The 15,995-nt window shown below is 38.2% G+C and overlaps 1 protein-coding gene across 1 annotated transcript; it reads left to right on the plus strand.

Annotated features, from left to right (window-relative positions):
• The first annotated feature begins 172 nt into the window (after nt 1-172).
• Nucleotides 173-13,855, plus strand: LOC127871910 (uncharacterized). The gene is made up of 2 exons (XM_052415195.1): nt 173-677; nt 1,031-13,855. Exon 2 carries the CDS (start codon nt 1,150-1,152, stop codon nt 11,731-11,733), a length of 10,584 nt encoding a protein of 3,527 aa, XP_052271155.1. The 5' UTR covers nt 173-677; nt 1,031-1,149; the 3' UTR covers nt 11,734-13,855.
• The last annotated feature ends 2,140 nt before the right edge of the window (nt 13,856-15,995 follow it).

Below are 15,995 nucleotides of genomic sequence, written 5' to 3' on the forward strand. Positions count from 1 at the left end.
ATTCAGGTATATATATATATATATCACTTAAATGTTATCAGTGTTATCAGCAAAGTGGAAACAGAATCACGCATTTGAAGGTTATGGGCATAATATATGAGGTCAATGCATTCCTAAATTGCGTATTTATCTGATTGCCTAAACTGATTCTTAAAGATCATTCTTTAATTGACGTCTTTAACATCAATTTACCTGTTTTGAAAAACATGGCCGGACTTTTCAACTAATACGTACAGTAAAAGAAATATAAATTGAAGGATTTATGCAAAGTATGTATAATTTACTGCAATACGCGGAAATTTTAAACCAGTGTCACGCTAAAACAATTTCAAAACTAGCCAATAATCATATTTTGGTAGCCATAATTTTAACAGCTCATTAGCACTGTTATTTCATTTGTGGCAACGTGGCTATGTATATGAATACGCTTACATCTTATGAAGTCGTTACTGTGTATAATACTTTAACAGAACATGTATTATGATACAAATTATTATCTGTACAGGGCACGTGCCAGGACGGTGTTGCCACGTACAAATGTGTGTGCCAAGCCGGTTTCTATGGTGATCGATGCCAGTTCGATGTTAACGAGTGCCTTGCAAGCCCATGTATACACGCAGAGGTTTGCATAAACCTGCCCGGTGACTACGTCTGTAGCTGCAGACAAGGAATTACAGGTAGGGAACCGCGAGAAGGAATTTATTTCATTCTTATTCTTATTTAAAGTTTTGGCCTAAATAATATGACATTTTACTTTGTTTATTGTTTAAAACGCTACAAATATTGACTTAGTGCAAGTGTTTCTGATAAATAACCCTTTCTATTTAACTCATGCGGGATCATATACTTGTACACACTGTACGCTTTCCATTTTGAAAAACATGTTCACTTTTTCTTCTTACATAGACCCATATGTAAATCAAAGTTAGGTTCGTTGATGTATACAGCACAGCGCGTGTTGCAAAGATTAGAAAACCACCAGTTAAAAACTTACAAGCTCGTACATTCATTATTAAACATTTCTTTTCAGGGAAAAACTGCGATACAGACATTAACGAATGCGATCGTTTCCCACTGTGTCAAAATGGTGGCGTTTGCCTTAATGAGTTTGGGTCGTTCTTATGTCTGTGTGACTACGGATACACTGGCATGTTTTGCGAGGACCTTGTAGATTTATGCGAGCCTAATTACTGCGTAAACGGAGCTACGTGTGAGAACCGCTTTAATGATTTTTTATGCCATTGCCGCAATGGAACGACGGGTAAAGTATGTAGCCAAGATATCAACGAATGCTTGGAATATCCGAAAATATGTGGAAACAATGGTAATTGCGTAAACTCGTTTGGTGATTTTGCATGCAAGTGCGATTCTATGTTCTCTGGAAGATATTGCGACACTAAAATAATCAATGGATGTGAAAATAACCCGTGCGAAAATGACGGAAGATGCAAAGGCACATATGAGTCATTCGAATGTGTGTGCGGAGATGGTTTTCAGGGTGCTACATGCTCAATGGACATAAACGAGTGTTTAGAGACACCATGCCAAAATGGTGGAATTTGTATTAACAAATTTGGCTCCTTTGAATGCTTATGTACAAACGGACTTAAAGGAGTTAATTGCTCCATAGATATAAATGAATGTTTGGAAATGCCGTGTGCAAATGGCGGACTCTGTGTGAACTCATTTGGGTCATATAAATGTGTGTGCGCGCAAGGGCTTAAGGGACAAAACTGTTCCATGGATATAAACGAGTGTTTAGCAACGCCATGTCAAAATGGCGCAATATGTGTAAATAGAGTAGGAACGTACGAGTGCATATGTATCAAAGGATACGAAGGAAATAACTGCTCCAATGAAATCGATGAATGCTCTGAATCGCCATGTGCAAACGGTGCGGTATGCAATGATAAAATAGGAACATACGAGTGCGACTGTACCGCAGGTTTTACAGGAACAAACTGCTCAGAGGAGATTGATGAATGCGACAGCACACCATGCTTCAACAATGGCACGTGTATTGATAAATTTGATGGCTTTAGTTGCGTTTGTTACGGTGGTTTTTACGGAGATCTGTGTGATTTAGCTATAATTAGGGAAAGCGTGACTGATGATGTTGACAATGACGTTTCAACAGAAAGTGCAAATAACATAGATTTACTGACCGATGAAATCGATTTAGATCAAACAACTGTCTTTGGAAAGAAAACCACTAGCGGACTCAATGATATAAGAGGAAATGCAACACGTATACACGAAAGACTTGTAGACGAAAATGGTATTGCTAGTTCAAATGACGGGATGGAATCGGAAGCATTTGAAGTAAGTAATGAATTTACAGCATTTCTTAATCGTTCAGGCGAAGAAAAAACAACTGATTACGAGACCTTTATTGTTGAAAATACAACAGGCGTATTTACAAATGGAGACATCGTTTTCGGTGGTAAAGAAGATTTTGAAAAATTCGTTACAATTGTTGGCAATCAGTGGGAGAAAGACAGAGGATCCGGCGACATTAAATCAAGCGGTACCAATCTCGTTGTCACATCAGAAAGCTTTACACTTAATGCAGATTTTTCCATGGGTTCGGGCCAATTCTTATTTAGTACTGATATCAAATCCGACGAATTTGGATCGATGAATTTCAGCTCTGGCAATGCTTCTGACATTGTAGATATTGTTTCGAGTGGAGATATTGTTGATGATATAACAATGGGGTCAGATAAAATTGTTTCAAGCGGAGGTGTTATTGAAATTATATCTGGAGATATTAGTGCAAGCGGCGATATTACGGAACAAATGGAAATCGGATCAGGCGATATATTTTCTAGCACAGAAACAAATAAACAAATGAAAAGTGGATCTGGTTATATTGTTTCCATGGTTGATATTATCGATCGTAATACAAGTTCATTTGATGGTATTGTTTCCAGTGGAGATATTATTGAACATAAGGAAAACGGATCTGGTGATATGGTTTCCAGTGAATATATGATTGAACATAAGGAAATTGGATCTGGTGATATGGTTTCCAGTGGAGATATGGAGATTGAATCTGGTGATATTGTTTCCAGCGTGGGTATTATTGAACATACGGAAATTGGATCTGGAGATAATGTTTCAAGCGGAGATATTATTGAGCATAAGGAACTCGATTCTGGCGATATTGTTCCCAGTGGAGATATAATTGAACATAAGGAAATCGGATCTGGTGATATGGTTTCCAGTGAAGATATTATTGAACATCAAGAAATTGGATCTGGCGATATGGTTTCCAGTGAAAATATAAATGAACATCAGGAAATTGGATCTGGTGATATGGTTTCCAGTGGAGATATGGAGATTGTATCTGGTGATATTGTTTCAAGCGTGGGTATTATTGAACATAAGGAAATTGGATCTGGTGATATTGTTTTAAGTGAAGATATTATTGAACATAAAGAAATTGGATCTGGCGATATTGTTTCTAGTGGAGATGTTATTGAACATAAGGAAATCGGATCTGGTGATATTGTTTCCAGTGCATCTATTATTGAACCTGAAGAAATTGGATCTGGCGATATGGTTTCCAGTGGAGATATTATTGAACATAAGAAAATTGGTTCTGGTGATATGTTTTCCAGTGGGGATATTATTGAAAATAAGGAAATTAGACATGACGATAATGTTTCCAGTGGAGATATGGATATTGGATCTGGTGATATTGTTTCCAGCGGGGCTATTATTGAACACAGGGAGATAGGATCTGGTGATATGGTTTCCAGTGGAGATATTATTGAACATAAGGAAATTGGATCTGTTGATATGGTTTCAAGTGGAGATATAATGGAACATATGGTAATCGGATCTGGCGATATTGTTTCCAGTGGAGCTATTATTGAACATAAGGAAATTGGATCTGGTGACATGGTTTCCAGTGAAGATATTAATGAACATACGGACATTGGATCTGGTGATATGGTTTCCAGTGGAGATATGGGGATCAAATCTGGTGATATTGTTTCCAGCGGGGATATTATTGAACATAAGGAAATTGGATTAGGAGATATGGTTTCAAGTGGATATATAATGGAACATAAGGAAATTGGATCTGGCAAGATTGTTTCCAGTGGAGATAATATTGAACATAAGAAAATTGGATCTGGTGATATGGTTTCCAGTGGGGATATTATTGAACATAAGGAAATTGGATCTGACGATATTGTTTCCAGGGGAGATATGGAGATTGGATCTGGTGATATTGTTTCCAGTGGGGGTATTATTGAACAAAGGGAGATAGGATCTGGTGATATGGTTTTCAGTGGAGATATTATTGAACATAAGGAAATGGGATCTGTTGATATGGTTTTAAGTGTAGATATAATGGAACATAAGGGAAAAGGATCTGGAGATATTGTTTCCAGTGGGGATATTATTGAACATATGGATATTGGTTCTCGCGATATCGTCTCTAACGGAGATATTATTGAACATCGGGAAATGGAATCTGGTGATATGGTTTCTATTGTAGATATTATTGAACATAAGGGAATTGGATCTGGTGATATTGTTTCCAGTGGCGATATAATTGAACATATAGAAACTGGATCTGGGGATATTGATTCCAGCGGAGATATGTTTGAACATAAGAATTTTGGATACGGTGATATTGTTTCCAATGAAGATATAATTGAACATAAGGAACTTGAATCCGGTGATATTGTTTTCAGGGAAGATATTTTAAAACATAAGAATATTTCATCCGCTGATATTGATTCCAGTCGATATGTATTTGATGATCGTGAAATTAAATCAGGTGATATTGTTTCGAATAAAGATATATTTAATGATAAAGACATTGGATCAGGCGATATTGTTTCAAGGGCAGATACAACAGGCGTTAAAGAAATTGGATCGGGTGAAAATATTGATGTGAGGTACACTGGATCGGGTGAAGTTGTTTCCAACGAAAGTTTCAGTGATAGCAATAATACTGATATGGAATATAGAATCTATAGTGGGGATATAAAAGAGAGTACAGCAATTTCATCAATTATAGTTTCAAGCGGAGACCGGGGATATGTCGAAGCAGGAGATTCAATCAGAGAAAAACAATATGTTGGACTTTTTGCAAGTGGTGTGACTTTGTCAAAGCAGGGATCGACTTACGGAGACATCATTTCAAGTGGTGATATGGACTTTTCAAGCAAACAAGAATATGGTGATATTATTGGTAAACATGACCCTATACCGATAAGTAAAGAGGAACTTATCCACCGCGAAATAACTGCTGTATCCGTTACAAATGGCGAAAATGATACCAAAGGCGATATTATACCCAGCAGTGAACATATTTTGACTACCGTTACAGTATCTCGTTATGAAGTAACAACTAGTGATTTAAAGGTAACTTATGACAATGATAAAATATCAAGCGGCGAATTGGGATTTGGCGAATCGATTTTCTCCGATGACATAAGTGGACGAACGGAAACCAGAGATGCTAGCGTCTCTTACATTAATGACATTTCAAACAGCACACATAGGTATGATAATAAAACAATTTCTTTAGGTAACGAATTCGGATCTGGAGATGCAATATTCAAAGCTGACTTAACAGATAACGAATCCACGACAAGAAGTGTAGAATTCACGGCGAACACAAGCTACGATACTATTAACACATATGTCCCGGATGAAATGTCTTCAAGCGGTGAAGATGAAACCACAAGGATTGTAGGACAGATGGTAACTGAATCTTTAGCAGATAGGTTTTCGACTGTTTTCACAACTAATTCATGGGATGAACAAATAAATATTTCGAAAGATAAATCTTCAACGGGTAAAACTTCAACACAGTATTGGGAAATAACTTCAGAAGAAATTGAAGTTGATAAAACTGGTGAAAAAGTTCAGTACAGTGAATTTAATCTTATTGATGACGATGACGAGATCGAATATATAAATGTTACTGCACCAGTACAAAAGACTTCTACACAAACAACTGTTGAAATAAATTCAAGTACACCATACTTTCTAAAAGATGGGCAGAACGTCACACACAGGTCTTCACAACATACATCTACCAGTATTTCGATGTCCGAAAAATTGGCGGAGGAATGGATAAGCAATCGAGAAACGCCATCAATTTTATCTACTACACACATCACTGACGGCACGTCAAGCTCACCGACAATTGTCCAATCAGTAAACACAAGCATTGAATTGAGTTTGCAAAAGGTTCCAACAACAATTAGCACGTCAATCATGTCAAAAGAGAAGGAAATTACTAGGTCATCTTTAAAGATGGAAACTGACTCCCCGTTATATACCAAGTTAGCTCATGGTACAGAGCGTCGAACTGATTCAGTTCCAACCACGGTCGGTTCCACTCACACCGTATTTTATGTTGAAAGTGAATCGTCAACAGGCGCATTTGATCTGTATACAGACGAACCAGACATAACTGACGATAAGGAAGAACATGACGCAAGTAATTTGAACTCTGCTTTGACAGCAAGGAAGCATCTCGAGGGCAAGAATGAACAGATGTATAAACCACGTGATAAGAAAAAAGAAATGCCACATAATCCCTGGATGGCAGCAAGAATGCATTTAAGGAAAGCAAAACAATATAGTTCTAAAATTACATCAACTACATATAGAATAACGCCTCTTGAAGAAAGTGAAAGTATTCCCAATAAGAACAGAACTTTTGAAATGAGTACAGAACATGTTCATCACTCACGTCCAATTGCCTCTGATGTGTCTTCAACCCCTTCCAATGATGAAACACATAATGAGATTGGTGTTTTACTTGTCAATTCTTCTACACCTGCCTCAGAAATGCATCCACTTTCAATGTATGAAGGTTCGACCACAATATCTAAAGCGTTGGAAAGCGGAACCAGTTCCATAAGCAAAGTAACTTATCTTGATATATTAATAACAAAAGTTGATGATTTCAGTGATAAGGAAAGTGAAGCCGGTACTTTGATCGATTTTACTACGCAAAGACATGTATTTGATTTTGAAAGTGGACTCACGGAAACAACAACTCAAGTAACTATGGCAAGTGCAGACGATTTCGTCGATAATACATCGACTACTTTAGATTCTTTCATAACTGCAGATACGAAACATACACATGAAAGTACAGACGATCGTCATATTCCATTTACGGAGCAAACACCGTCAATTAACGAAACCTTTACACACGTAGGTATGCATTCAGATATCATTTCATCGTCTCTAAATCGTACCTCTGAAACAAGTGAATCGGATGTTTATTTAGCAGAACCCATAAGTCCTACTGACATAAAAGGATTGTCATTTGCCAAGCAACACAATTTCACTCAGTCGTTTACAAAGTTACATCTGTTTGAAACAAATATTCCAACATCCTCCGAGCGATCAGAAGAGAATTTAGCCCAATCGAATATTTCCGTTAGTTTGCATTTGACTACATTACAAGCTGACCCACTTGGCCAAACACAGACAACATTGCCATTGCAAATGGCCAATATTTCATTTGATTCGAATGGGACAGTTTTTCTCGTTTCACATCTAACCATTGGAGCAATTGACGAAAGTCTACACCAAACAATATCGTCAACGGATAAGCACAACATGACATTATTTCAAATTACATCAACAGCAGAATCAAGTGTTCAAAACACAGAAGCTACTTTAAAAACTGACATTACAGAAACGACAGTTAGTAGACAAGACACAATAGGTCAATTTCCGTCGAATTCGCTCGATGTTTCAATAGTAAAGCCATTCTCTACCATACAACAAACAAAGAAGGATACTATTCAATTCACAACTGATGCTGTGTTTTCTCAAACCGAATTACAAACCAAACCGACGAGTCAAGAAAACATTTTAATCGATGCGAGCAACACTGATGCTGTTGCATTTAAATCAAACACTTCGACTTTCTTATACACAGATTTGACATCAACAATGCAAGACCTTTATGATGTAACAACCGATAGCGAGCATATAAATAGGCTGGAGCAAACAACTCAACCATATACACACAAAACCAGCAAATCATTTTTTCACAGGACTACTAAAAATCAGTCAGGTAGCAAAGGAATTTCATCTCTTACAACCCCGGGAACAATATCACCAGCAGAAATAACCCACGAGACGGAAGATAATCAAGAACGTACAGATACGATGTCGATTAAACAGACAAAAGAGTTTCCACAAACGACTAAATCCGTATCAGGTGACAAGGTAACCCATAGTAGAACTGATAGAATCTCAATGAACGAAACAGGTATCACATCTTCAAAAGGCATGGATAAATCATCAGAATACACAGAAAAAACCATATCACCACATTCACATGTCGATCAAATAGTACATGATGTACAAACATCCACAAATTCGTCTGATATATTACCTTTAAACACAGCCCAAACACCCCAAGTTGACGCAGCATATTTGACAAATGAAAATGTATCCCCCTTAGCAGAAGCAGGGGTAACAGAGTATAATATAAATGATACCAGTTCCAGCTCATATACCACTAGATCACCTTCCTTTATGTCTCAGTCTTCCAAAACAAAAATTGAAATTTACACCGAAGGCAATAATTTTACAGAAAGCTTAGACGGTTTATTGAACCTATCCGATAAAACATTGAAAGGCGATGGACATACAACACATGTAAAAGCGATTGTGTATGGCGAGATGACAACAGAACAACTGGCGCAATTTACCAGTGAAGAAGACCCAGACATAATACATTCTACGAATGTATCTTTTACTAGCATCACTGTTGATCCTGCTACTGTACGAGTTCTGGATAATAGTACCAGTACTGTCATACCTCCGAAGGCTTCACACACTTATTTCCAAACATCATCCATACCAGGGCCAGTAGTGACAGAAGAGACTGCCACAATACACATTACAACGACAAAATCGCCGTATGTTAATCAGACAACAGAAAACGTTATACTGGATGTAGAAACGCCAATGTCTACTTTAATTTCGACGCAACCATTTTTGCAAACTTCTCAACGGATTTCAAGTGGAGAAGATGATATGTATAGTGACAACGAATTCACGATCAACCCGATAAATCAATATTTTGATAATACCGAATGGTTCAATATAATAGACGTTTCACATCAAACCATTGAACCGAGATTGGAACCAAAATTTGACGTATCAATCGACATTGGAGCTATTGACGAAAGTCTACACCAAACAATATCGTCAACGGATAAGCACAACATGACATTATTTCAAATGACATCAACAGCAGAATCAAGTGTTCAAAACACAGAAGCTACTTTAAAAACTGACATTACAGAAACGACAGTTAGTAGACAAGACACAATAGGTCAATTTCCGTCGAATTCGCTCGATGTTTCAATAGTAAAGCCATTCTCTACCATACAACAAACAAAGAAGGATAATATTCAATTCACAACTGATGCTGTGTTTTCTCAAACCGAATTACAAACCAAACCGACGAGCCAAGAAAACATTTTAATCGATGCGAGCATCACTGATGCTGTTGCAGTTAAATTAAAAACTTCGACTTTCTTATACACAGATTTGACATCAACAATGCAAGACCTTTATGATGTAACAACCGATAGCGAGCATATAAATAGGCTGGAGCAAACAAATCAACCATATACACACAAAACCAGCAAATCATTTTTTCACAGGACTACTAATAATCAGTCAGGTAGACAAGGAATTTCATCTCTTACAACCCTGGGAACAATATCGCCAGCAGAAATAACTCATCAGACGGAAGATAATCAAGAACGTACAGATACGATGTCGATTAAACAGACAAAAGAGTTTCCACAAACGACTAAATTCGTATCAGGTGACAAGGTAACCCATAGTAGAACTGATAGAATCTCAATGAACGAAACAGGTATCACCTCTTCAAAAGGCATGGATAAATCATCAGAATACACAGAACAAACCATATCACCACATTCACATGTCGGTCATATAGTACATGATGTACAAACATCCACAAATTCGTCTGATATATTACCTTTAAACACATCCCAAACACCCCAAGTTGACGCAGCATATTTGACAAATGAAAATGTATCCTCCTTAGCAGAAGCAGGGGTAACAGAGTATAATGCAAATGATACCAGTCCCAACTCATATACCACTAGATCACCTTCCTCTAGGTCTCAGTCTTCCAAAACAAATATTGAGATTTACACTGAAGGCAATAATTTTACAGAAAGCTTAGACGGTTTATTGAACCTATCCGATAAAACATTGAAAAGCGATGGACAAACAACACATGTAAAAGTGATTGTGTATGGCGAGATGACAACAGAACAACTGGCGCAATTTACCAGTGAAGAAGACCCAGACATAATACATTCTACGAATGTATCTTTTACTAGCATCACTGTTGATCCTGCTACTGTACGAGTTCTGGATAATAGTACCAGTACTGTCATACCTCCGAAGGCTTCACACACTTATTTCCAAACATCATCCATACCAGGGCCAGTAGTGACAGAAGAGACTGCCACAATACACATTACAACGACAAAATCGCCGTATGTTAAACAGACAACAGAAAACGTTATACTGGATGTAGAAACGTCAATGTCTACTTTAATTTCGACGCAACAATTTTTGCAAACTTCTCAACGGATTTCAAGTGGAGGAGATGATACGTATATTGACAACGGATTCACGATCAACCCGATAAATCAATATTTTGATAATACTGAATGGTTCAATATAATAGACACTACACAAGAAATGAAACGTTCAACACAGTCAGAAGAACAAACCACCGAAACTGTAACCAGAGTCAAGTCTGAAACTGTCACAGAATCATCAATTCTACCAATAATTTCATCTGTAGCACCAGATGTGTCAGGGGCGGTGTTACAAACTACGGACGTAGTGGATTTGAGTTCACCGAAAGCATATGTAACTAAACTGAACATCATAGCAAGTACGTCTTATCAGAACGAACGTTTGGAGACAGACATTACCTCAACGCATGATGGGTCTACTGAAGAAGCAAAAACTCAAGTTCCATTGTTAATACATGTCCTTTTTAACCGTGTAACGCCTACCGAGCTTCCAACTAAAGTGACCACAACTACGTCAACTGATTGGTCAGAGATTCAGTCACATTACGATAGCCAACATACATCTGTATCAACAACCCATGTTGCTAAAGTCCGTTACGAAGTCGATTTAACTTCTAACAATACGTATCCATTCCCTCACAAGGAAACTTACGAATACAGTCACAATACTAGTTTGGCCAATGGCCCTGCGAAGTTAACTCTGGCGAAAATACGAGTAACCGTTTATCGGTCGTACGAGTACAGCAAAAAGGTTGTGTTGCAAACATATCAACGGGTGAAGGATATATCTACGTCAGTGACCGTTACTGCGTTCCAGAACTCCCGCGAACTCCTCCAAACTGCACTAAAGAGGGTCGAGGCATTGTGGTCCTATTGCAAGACTGGGGTTGACCATTACATTGTTAAGCCGCTCCTTAATGCTCAGGTGTATATCAAGGAACGATTTAACAATGCGTACGCGCAACTGACACGATTGTTTGAACGTGGAAAAACTATTATTGAACAAACGGTTGACAATGTGAACGAAGAAACTAATGCATACTATGATTCTCTAGCTAATTACTACACGGGTGTTTATAGACAATATTCAACGGAATTATGGAATATATTCGAGTCCTTGAAGATCCCCGAGTAGGATTGATATGAATTTTCAATAATGTATGTTCATAACTATATTCGTAAATAATTTTTTGTTGGATGTTATAAAGGTTTATTGTTCTACCTTTACCTGTACACCTTGGTACAAAATATAAGGATACGTTACTAAAATTATGTTATCGTACACAAATCTCATTGCTTTCATTATTGTAAATGCTGTTTTTTGAAACTGCAGACACTCTGAATGTGTTTGTATTTTGCCTCAATGTTTACAAAATGCATTAAGTTTGAGACACATCCATCCATCCATCCATCCATCCATCCATCCATCCATCCATCCATCCATCCATCCATCCATCCATCCATCCATCCATCCATCCATCCATCCATCCATCCATCCATCCATCCATCCATCCATCCATCCATCCATCCATCCATCCATCCATCCATCCATCCATCCATCCATCCATCCATCCATCCATCTATCTATCAATCTATCTATCTATCTATCTATCTATTTCATAGTACTGCCTCACGCCTCTCGCGAGTATTATGGGCAGGGTGCGGGTTGGCTGTTAGTAAAGTTAAAGAGTGAAAGCTGAGAAAGATATCTTTCAGCAAAGTAAAAATTTGTACAATACTAAGGATAGTGTTGTTAGGTTGTTAGGAGATTTAAAAGTCATATAGTATAAAAGGGATAAAAATGGATAAAAACAATGCCCATGGATTTAGTGGCTAAGTTGGGCTACTGCCTGTTTGAAGCTCTCAAGGTCAGGCAGCATTGCGACGGGGTGGGGTAACCTGTTCCACAATACTGTGGTGTGGGGGAAGAAAGAGTACTTAAAGTAATCGTAACCTGTATGGACTTGACGGAGACTGAGGGGATGCATGTGTCTGTTTAACCTGGTTAGGACTTCAAGATAAGATGGGAGGGATATGGCCACAAGATGGTGGTAGACATTGTAGAAAAGAACGAGTTTGGCATCTATGCGTCTGTTCTCAAGGGTACGCCAGTTGAGTGTATTACGCAGTTGTGTGACACTGGTGTAATGGGTGTAGTCATTTTTTACCCATCTGACTGCTCGCCGATGAATCATTTCTATATTGTGATTGTTGACCTGAGTGTGTGGTGACCGTACGCGGGAAGCATATTCAAGTTGGGGACGTACTAGTGTTTGATAGAATAGTGATTTGACCTTTTCATGTTTTGTCTTGATGTTACGTTTGAGGAAACCTAATGTTTTGTTTGCATTTGTTGTGATCCTGGAGATATGTGTGTTCCAACTTAAATCATGGTAAATGTCGACACCAAGGTATTTTGCGTCCTTAACTGGGGATAGGATTTGACCATTGAGCTTGTATTGGTACGCAATGGGCTTTCGATTCCGTGTGACATGGAGAACCTGGCACTTGCCAGGGTTAAACGCCATGTCCCATAGCTCTTCCCATTTCTCTAGTTTGCGGAGATCGTCTTGTAACCTTTGACAGTCCGCCTCGGATGTCACTGTAAGATAGATGGCAGTTTCATCAGCAAAGAAGCGAACTTGGGATGTAACAAGGGAAGGGAGGTCATTTATGTATAGAAGGAAGAGGAGAGGGCCGAGGACAGATCCCTGAGGCACTCCAGATGTAACTGGGACTTGGTCAGACTTAGTACCATCTACTACAACTGATTGGGATCTGCCAATTAGGAAGGAATGGATCCAGGATATGGTCTGGTCAGAAGCACCATGTATCTTAAGTTTATGCAGTAATTTGAGGTGATTGACTTTGTCGAAGGCTTTACTAAAATCCAGGATTAGGTCTGTCTGTTTACCTGATGAAAGAGTTTTCGCTAAGTCATCTACTAACTCCACAAGCTGAGTCTCACAGGACCGCCTTTCGAGAAACCCGTGTTGCAGCTCATAGCGTATGCTGTGTTTGGCAAAGTGTGTGGATAGGCTAGATGCGATAATGTGTTCTAGAAGTTTGCATAGGACACATGTAAGTGATATGGGCCTATGGTTTGCTGGGTCGTATAATTGAATGTTGACGCTTGTAATTGATCTAATGTTTCACATGCATCCAATTACTTGTGTCTTAATTGATCGTCTTGTCTTGTTTGCAATATGATTTAAATGAATTAAATTATAAATAAATAGACTTCATAATGTGAAGAATCATGCTTTTTTTATTTTCACAAAATTGTATATTAATTTCAATTTTTAATATATATCCAGGCGCCAGAAATTACGCTGCATTGTTTTGACGCATTTGACAGCAAGCTCAAAAGCTATCGAATAAAATTTCAACAAGAGGCCCCAAAGGGCCCTGTGTCGCTCATCTGAGATAAAGATGGAAAGAAACAAAGATTAAAACTCTTCAGCAAATATTTCAAATTATTGGTATGAGAAGACTGACTTTAACAAGAGCACCGAATAACGGGTGCCAACGCTGGGCTGCGAAAGCTTGTCAGAATTTTTATTAAGGGGTGACAGTGACCTTGACCTAGTGACCCTAAATTGGGTGTGGCATGTAGAACTTATCAAGGTGCAACTACATATGAAGTTTCAAAGTTGTATGTGGAAGCACTGTGATGTTAGAGCCAAAGTTAAAGTTTTATATTAGAGGTCACAGTGACCTTGACCTTTGACCTAGTGACCCAAAATTTGGTGAGGCGTGTATAAATCATCAAGGTATATGGACATATGAAGTTTCAAAGTTGTAGGTGGAAGCAATATTATGTTAGAGGCAAAGTTCAATTTTTATATTTGAGATCACAGTGACCTTGACCTTCGACCTAGTGACTCAAAGATGGGTGTGGCGTATAGAACTCGTCTAGGTGCATGTACATATGAAGTTTCAAAGTTGTATGTGGAAGCACTTTAATTTTAGAGGTAATGTAAAGGTTTAAGCACGACGCCCAGATGGCGGATGGCGTACGACAAGGAGGCTATGACAATACCTTGAGTTTTCTCCGAAAACAGCCGAGCTAAAAATAAGGTATTCCAAAGTATTCACAATAGGCCTATATAGAAAATTACCCCACCAACCCTGGCGGCCATGTTTTTAATAACCAGATTAAAGAAAATATATATATAAGGAAAATGCTTCTCCCATACATACCGGTATAGAGAAAACTGCCCCATCCCCTGGCGGCCATGTCTTTCCACTGACCATTTTCAAACTCATCCAACATATCAATAAAACCAATGTTTTGACCAAGTTTCATGATGATTGGCCAAAAAACGTGACTTTGAGAGTGTTAACAAGCTTTTGTAGTATATAAATTTAAAGAAAATGACCCCACCCCCCTTAGCGTTCATGTTACTAGATGGATCAAAACCATTTTTGAACTCAACCGTCGCATCCAGGAAAAAATCTTCTGACCAAATGTCATAAGGATTGGGCAAAAAATTTGTCTTCTAGACTGTTTACATGTGCTCTTATATGGAGTGGGGGCCATGTTTTTTCACTGATCACGACTATTTTCAAACTCAACCAAGATATAAATAAAACCAATATTTTGACAAAGTTTAAAAAAATGTGACTTCTAGAGTGTTCACAAGCTTTTTTTACTATATAAATATAAGGAAAAAGACCCCCCACCCCCTCCTGGCGGCCATGTTATTTTTACCGATTCGAACCATTGTCGAACTCGATCTCCATATCCAGGAAACAAATGCTCTGACCATATTTCATGAAGATTGGGCAAGACTGTTCACATGTTTTCACTATATACATATAGAGAAAAGTGCCCTGCCACCTGGCGGCCATGTTTTTTCACTGATCATGACCATTGTCGAACTCGTCCGAGATATCTATAAAATCGATGTTTAGACAAAATTTCATGATGATCAGGCAAACAAATGTGACTTCTAGAGTGTTCACAAGCTTTTTTTACTATATAAACATAACGAAAAAGACCCCCCCCTCCATGTTTTTTTACCTATCCATACCATTTTCGAACTCAACCGACGTATCTAAGAAACAAATGGTTTGACCAAATTTCATTAAGATTTGACCAAAAATGTGACTTCTAGAGTGTTCACATGTTTTCACTATATACATAGAGAGATAACTGCCCCACCCCCTGGCGGCCATGTTTTTTCACCAATCTGGACCATTTTGGAACTCGTCCGATATATCAATGAAAATCAGATTGGACAATAAATGTGACCTCTAGAGTGTTAACAAGGTTTTACTAGAGCCATATAAGAAAAACTGCCCCGCCCCCTGGCGGCTATGTTTTTTCACCGATCTGAACCATTTTCGAACTCGTACGAGATATAAATGAAACCAATGTTTTGACCAAGTTTC

This window comes from Dreissena polymorpha, chromosome 1 (genome assembly GCF_020536995.1).
Source record: "Dreissena polymorpha isolate Duluth1 chromosome 1, UMN_Dpol_1.0, whole genome shotgun sequence".
NCBI lineage: Eukaryota > Metazoa > Mollusca > Bivalvia > Myida > Dreissenidae > Dreissena > Dreissena polymorpha.